This window comes from Benincasa hispida, chromosome 1 (genome assembly GCF_009727055.1).
Source record: "Benincasa hispida cultivar B227 chromosome 1, ASM972705v1, whole genome shotgun sequence".
Taxonomy (NCBI): Eukaryota; Viridiplantae; Streptophyta; class Magnoliopsida; order Cucurbitales; family Cucurbitaceae; genus Benincasa; species Benincasa hispida.
The window spans coordinates 83,980,508-83,988,043 of record NC_052349.1 but is presented as its reverse complement, the minus strand read 5'-3'; the positions used below and the strand labels follow the sequence as shown (position 1 = coordinate 83,988,043).

The window sequence follows — 7,536 nt, the reverse complement described above, 5'->3', positions numbered from 1 at the left end:
ATCAATTCTCCAATTCTGTTTAATTCCAAAATTAAGCATGTAATTATATCACATATAATTATTAATTCCCTTAATTCTAATTTGAACATTTCAAATAAACTTATCATGCTACTCTAAGGCTAATCCGTTTGTGAGATAGTTGGGGGACCTAGTAGACCTATAGATCATGGGCTCTAACAATCTGAGATTAATTGACTAAACTCTTTACATCGAATTAACCCTCATTGGTTAACTACTGGGTCACTCCACTAAAGCCCATAGTTGCACTTCCCTCACTGTTCACTCGATATAACCATGATTAGTAAGTTAACCCTTCATAGGTTGTTCGTAATAACGGCTGGGTCAAAAGGTTGTTTTACCCCCGAGGTTACCTCTTGTTCCTTAAGTCCCACTGATCCTCTAATGAACAATTGGTTTGTGATCCGATCATTAAACCGAGTCCCTCTCTAGCCAATGAGAGGGTGGGGCCCCTTGTTCAAGATCCGAAATCAGCACTTAAGGGAACAACCTCTCTACTATCCCTGAAAGTGGGTAGAAGCGAATTCTATCTTACACTCTATGTCCCCAGCTATCTACCTAGTCTTACCCTTAAAATAAAAGGCTTATTGAGTCAGCAATGTTGAGCCAACCCTCACCTATGCAAATCTAAGTATAATTCCAAATAAATAGCAATTCATAGTTATTCGGGATTAAGGTAAAGTTACCTAGGTCATCGTTTTGAAATATTCAGCTTTAAACAATAAATAACGTTATAAAGTAAAAGTGACTTATTTTGTGGTCCGATCTTGTGCAAACTCAATGCACAGGACACCCCCACTCCTCATGTCATCACATGTACGAATTACTTCGTATGTAGCACTTCACAACTCCTTGTAACAACTACAGAGTGGGCCGCATCCGATAGTGTTACCAGAATAAGACACCTAACCTTATTCATATACTATAGATCATTTTGACTATTTACTCGAATCTTATCCACTTTTATGTCTCCATATAAAGTTCAAGTACTCATATAATAGTCATGGATCTTTCAATTTATTGGATTTATTTCTAAAACGAAATAAGCAATTCATATATTCAATAACAACATATTGAATTTTCAGAATAAGTTTTATTGTTTACAAATGACGAGTTTTAGGACATAAAACCCAATACTTTAAATCTAAATTAAACATGCAATGCAAAGATTTAAGGTCGACATATAAATCTAAACATATACATTCAATCGATGCTACCGGGGTAAACTCAAAGCATAGACGAACTACTAGGATACGTGAGAGCTCAAGATTAACTAGCAATAGAATTGCAATAATGATAGTGGTGTCAATCCAACACACAAATGCAATTCGAAATCAAGCAAGATTCAAAGAAAACACAATTCTGAATTAAAACACAAAGTTGGGCAGAAAACTCAATAATTAACATGAATGTTCGATCCAAGAACTAAATAAAAGAATTACCTTATCGATTCATAGACAAACCCACGAGGTACAATCCAATACACGTTCATCATCCAAAATCAAAACTAAAAACTATCATAATGATACTAAAAATAAAGAGGGAAAGGAAGAAAATAGGGCCGCTCCTCGGCCTCCATCAAAATTCAGCATGTCCCCATTAATTTTCGACACCCCACTGACCTAAATTGAAATAGCGTCATAACGCTATGTGGAGTGTTGCAAGGCTGATGCGACTGGTTTCGAGCGTCAGACACAGAAGTCCAATACTAGGATCGACGCTCACTTGCGCGCGTACGAGGGTTTCTTCGTCTTCAACATCGTAGCGTTGCAACGTTGAGAGTGAGCGTTGCAACACTACCCATTTTGCCTTACAACGTTGGGCAAGCGTCAGGCCAATGCAAATCATGAGCGTTGTGACGTTGAAGCAGGGGCATTTTGGTCCTTTTGACTCCTTACAAGCCCGAATGCTCAAATCACCTCCAAATTGTTTCAATTAACACCGTTCAACTTCAAATCGCCAATTCTACCTCATGGTTGCTCGATATCTACAAAAATAGGAAAATAAATACATAAAATTCAATAACAAGCCCGAATTAAGCTAGGAATAATAGCTCTTTTTTAGAGCTGTAACTTTTCTTGCTATTTGAAAAGATTTTTTAATAGGAAAAATTTTATTTAGGTGATTTTGCATTGAGTTTAAATAATATCAAATGAAAATAGATATAAATAACTAATAGATGGTCTAAATTGATTCAATCGTAAAGATCTAGAGCTTAAATTGATGCCATTATTAATTTTTGGCCAAATTATAACAAATACTCTAGAAGTTTGTTATTTGTTTAAAAAAAAATACCTCTATAATTTCAAAAGTTAAAATACTACTCATCAACTTTCATAAACATTTCAAAACTACCGTTAGTATAGAAATATTTTTGAATTTCAAATAGAAATTTCGACTTAGAACTGTTTGGCAATGACAATGATGTGATGAATCCAAAATTTCATCTTCGATCACTACCATACTATTTTATATCTCAATTTTCATCTAAAGTTCTAAAGAATTTAAATTCAAAAGGTACTTTTAAAACCATTATGAAAGTTCAATACTAATATTACAACTCTTAAAAATATATATGAATATTTTAAAAATAAATGTCAAAGTTGAAGGTATTTTTTATAATTGAACCTTATTTTTTTGTTTAGTTCTAATTGACACATTCAAAGTTTAGGATACAATATTTGCAAATATTTTTATTTCGCAACCTTGTAACGTATGAGCAACGTTTGGCGGCAATATTCAGTTCGACTTGACCAATTCCATTGCCGTACACACAAAATCATTTGTCCGAGCTCTATTCCGTGTCAAACCAACCATGACAATGGCCCTTCAGTCATGGATGAACAGATCTCCTCCTTTCAATTCAGCTTCAGTTCACCCAACCCATCAAATAATTTGTTCAAATTCAATTCCCTAGGCCGCCATTGAAACCCTTTTGAAGTTTTTCTAAGCTCGGCAATGGAAAGCCACACCGTCTTCTCAACCTTCATCTTCTTCCTCTCACTCTGTTTTGGGCTTCGAGCTTTCTCTGCCATGGCGGATGACGAGGCAGTTACAGTGAAGGTCGGGGTCGTTCTTAACTCCGATTCTTCGATTGGGAAAATGGGGTTTAGTTGTATGGAAATGGCTCTCTCTGATTTCTATGGATTTCATAGAAATTACAAGACCCGATTGGCCCTGTTCCCGAAAAATTCCATGGAAGACGTTATTGAAGCTACTGCTGCAGGTCTGAACCTAATCTCGTTAGTAACACGTTATGATTCTAGTTTTACCTGAAGTTTAATCTGTATTTCGTTTTGTTTAATAAAACCAAACAGCTATGGAGTTAATCAAGAAGGAAGAAGTGGAAGCCATTGTTGGGCCACAGGATTCAATCCAAGCAGCTTTCATGGCTGATCTTGGGAAAAAATCTCAGGTACCCATAATTTCATTCTCTGCTACAACCCCATCTCTAAATTTTCATTGGAACCCTTACTTTTTCCGAGCGACCCAAATCGATTCATCCCAAGCAAAACCCATTGCCGCCATTTTTGAAGCCTTTGAGTGGAGACAGGCGGTGCTCATTCACTCTGACGATGAATATGGGGAAGGGTTTTTGTCGTCCATGAGAGACGCTCTGAGAGAGATTAACACTCGAGTGGCTTACGAGACTGCGATTCCTCAATCTGCCTTTGATGATAGAATCGCTAAAGAGCTTTACAAATTGATGACTATGCAAACGAGGGTTTTCGTTGTTCATATGTCACCGGAGCTTGGTTCGCGTGTTTTCGCCATGGCTAAGGAGATTGGGATGATGGAGTCAGGTTATGCTTGGATTATAACTGATGGGATGAGTAATTTTCTCTCTCGGATTGATGATTCCTCCATGGAAGCCATGAGTGGAGCTTTAGGTGTGAGGACTTACATTCCCAGAACGGAAAAACTTGAAGGTTTTCAGATGCGATGGAGAAAGAAATTTGAAAAAGAATTTTCCGAACTGAATATATTTGGGTTACGAGCTTATGATGCTACTGTTGCTCTAGCTAAGGCTGTGGAGAAAGTTGGAACCACAGAGTTCATCTTTGAGAAGTCAAATGTTTCTGGCAAATCTACAGATCTTGACAATCTTGGGGTCTCTCGAAATGGTCCAATGTTATCTGAGGCATTGTCTAAAACACATTTCAAAGGGCTTGCAGGAGACTTCAGAATGGTTGAAGGGAAATTGAAATCATCAACTTATGAGATCATAAATATCAATCATGAAAAGAATATTACAGTGGTTGGATACTGGACGCCAGAAAATGGACTGTCACAAACCTTAGACTCCACGAAGATGAGTTCAAACACTTCTGTTTCTAATCTTAGCCGTATCATATGGCCAGGGGATGATCCCAATACTTTCAGTTTCCCAAAAGGTTGGGAGATTCCAACAAATGAAAAGAAGCTGAGAATAGGAATTCCAGTCAAATCTGGAGTCAGTAAGTTTGTTAGAGAGATAAGGGACCCAGTGACTGGCAGGCCAAAGAGAACAGGGTACAGCATCGATATCTTTGAAGCTGTGATCGACACAATGCCGTATGCTGTTTCATACGAATACATTCAGTTTGCAGATGCTGAAGGAGCAATGGCTGGTAGCTATGAGGACTTGGTCAAGCAAGTATACTTTGGGGTATGTATAGTCACTCCTCTTAATTATCCTGTATCTACTCTTTAGGCAGAATACCGTCCGCAACTGTAGCAATTCAACATTTAGATCCGAAAAACAATTTTTCTTGAATGGTTTTTCTTTTTGGTATAGGACTTCAAATTCTGATAAGGTTATCTTGATTGCAATTGTATAAAACAATCTTTACTTGTCTTTCGCTTGTTGTGTCTGTTGCATGCCCTCTGCAGATGAAGCTTGTGAGGGACCCTATGTTCTTAGCATGTTGCATTAGCTTTAACTTTGGATTCTTCTATCTCACTTAAGATAAGTAGATCTCTTAGAAAATGTCTTTGGTGTGCTTGAGTGTGATTTTGAAATAGTTAAAATTACTTTTGTCATATTCAAAATTACTCTCATACACCATTTTGAAGTAGTTAAATCACATTTTTCATATTCAAAATTACTCTCACACACCATTTTAATAATTCAATTTATGGGTCATTTGCCATTGAGTAGAGTTAAGTCTAGAGTTAATATATTGGAGGAAGATGGAGTTATGTAATAAATGTGCCAACTTCAATAATTACCATTGAAGTTGAATTGTTTACACCAACTTGGCCAAACGGCCCCGTTGATTTTATTCTTTCTAACACTACTTTCATACAATAAGCGTTGATTTTGAATGACTAAAAGGATGTTTAAGAATGACGTTGAACATCTTTAACTTGTGAGATTAATGGTGTTTCAACATAGGAGTATAGTAAGAAATCTCAAGTTCAAACTCTGAAAGAGAAGGTTGAGAATATATGCCATTGAAAAGGAAAATGATTTATCAAACTTCTCTATGAGTTGAAAAGGAAGTTGGCAAAACCATGTTCTGATGGGAACTAGTTTAGTTTATTGTGTTTGCTATTTCACATAAAAACTTCATATTCTTAATATTTACCACCATTTCTTGAACAGGTATATGATGCAGTCGTGGGAGATTTATCCATTAGAGAAAGCAGGTCCCTATATGTGGACTTCACATTGCCATACTCTGAATCTAGTGTATCTATGGTTGTGCTATTTCGAGATAACAAGAACAAAAAAGCTTGGCTTTTCTTGAAGCCTTTAACGTTGAACCTTTGGTTGACGAGTGCTTTCTTTTTTGCCTTTATTGGATTGGTCATCTGGATTCTCGAGCACAGAATCAATGAAGATTTCAGAGGCCCTCCCTCACACGAAATTGGGACAAGCTTTTGGTTTTCTTTCTCAACTATGGTTTATGCTCAAAGTAATCCGTCCTCCATGTAGCTTTGTTATGTCATTTGAATATCTTTTGCTAGATTGTTCATAGTTCACTAGTAAATTCTTTCTCTATGTAACAGGGGAGAAGGTGGAAAGCAACTTGGCTCGATTTGTGGTAGTAGTATGGCTGTTTGTGGTGCTCATATTGACTCAAAGTTACACAGCCAGTCTCACATCGCTACTAACAGTTCAAAAACTTGAGCCAACTTTCACTGATATGAACCAGCTGAAAGAGCAGAAGGTGAATGTTGGATACCCAAATGGTTCTTTTGTTCAAGCATTGCTGATAGCTGAAGGTTTTGATCCATCCAAGCTTGTAATTTATAACAATATGGCACATTGTGGTTCATTGTTCTTAAATGGGACCATAACTGCTGCCTTTGATGAAATCCCTTATCTCAAGGTTCTTACAACAACATATTGCACCAATTGCACTATCGTCGGTCCCACGATGAAATCCAATGGCTTTGGCTATGTAAGTGCGAAACTCTTCTATTGAAAAGCGAGATACGACTAAGTCATCAGTGTTGAATCATGTTAAATCAGACATGCAAGCTATTAATATCATTTGGATGGAAATGACATTACAAATTATATCACTACTGAACTTTAAAATCTTGAGCTGATAGGTTATCTGCACTGTTGATATTTATATATTGCAGGTTTTCCCCAAGGGGTCTCAACTCGGGCGTGATGTTTCGAAGGGAATACTTAATATAATGGAGAGTGGAGTTCTGCAAGAGATTGAAAACAAATGGTTTAAAGGCAACATCAGCAACCCTGACCCCAATAGCTTGATTTCCACCACACTTGGGCTTGAAAGCTTTTGGGGTTTGTTTCTTGTTACTGGAGCTGTATCTTCATCCGCTCTCATTGTAGCTCTGGCCAGTTTTCTCCATGAACACAAACACGTCTTGAAACTTTCCACTCTCTCAATGTGGAAAAGGTTTCTTCTTCTTTTGAAAATTTTCAATGAGAAAGACTTAACTTCACCGGCATTGAGAAAGAATCGTCAAGACGAAAACCCAGAAGTTAAAGATGTCAGATTCGAACCCCATCCCAGCCCATCCTGTGATTCAAGCTACAGAAATGGAGGACTTTCACCCTGTAACTTTGATGATTTTCATAGTGATCAGAGTGCAACTCCTCAGCCATCACCAAGCAGGTAATTTATTAGCTTACTGTCAAGTATTAGATGTTGATTTTGATAAATATGTATGAGATGATCAAATTTATTGTTAAAATCCTAGGTAGGTTTCCAATAATAGTTCATGTAAATAGGAAAAAGGTGTTTTTTCTTATTTGAGAATGGTTGAGGTGTGCATAAGCTACCCAAGTATTCACAATTGATCAAATTTAATAATAACAATTAAATCCTTACCATATTGACCCATGTTTATGTTTTTAACATATTTAGGATAATTTCAACGTTAACATTCTCAGTCAAAAACATATATTGTTCGTTTCTTTTGATGTTAAACTCTTCAATTCAATTTATGTCTTCTAAAAAAATCTCTTCTGTTTATGAAAATAACATTAAAAATATTGACATACCAATGTTATTAATGACAATGAAGAATATTGGATATTGCTATCCTATAGGA

At 36.6% G+C, this 7,536-nt stretch overlaps 1 protein-coding gene across 1 annotated transcript; it reads left to right on the top strand.

Moving 5' to 3' along the window:
• Positions 1 to 2,743: 2,743 nt before the first annotated feature.
• LOC120086184 (glutamate receptor 2.7-like) lies at positions 2,744 to 7,325 on the top strand. Its single transcript, XM_039042708.1, has 5 exons — positions 2,744 to 3,244; positions 3,336 to 4,666; positions 5,606 to 5,918; positions 6,013 to 6,407; positions 6,595 to 7,325. The coding sequence occupies exons 1-5, from the start codon at positions 2,977 to 2,979 to the stop codon at positions 7,099 to 7,101; spliced, it is 2,814 nt and encodes a 937-aa protein (XP_038898636.1). The 5' UTR covers positions 2,744 to 2,976; the 3' UTR covers positions 7,102 to 7,325.
• Positions 7,326 to 7,536: the final 211 nt, after the last annotated feature.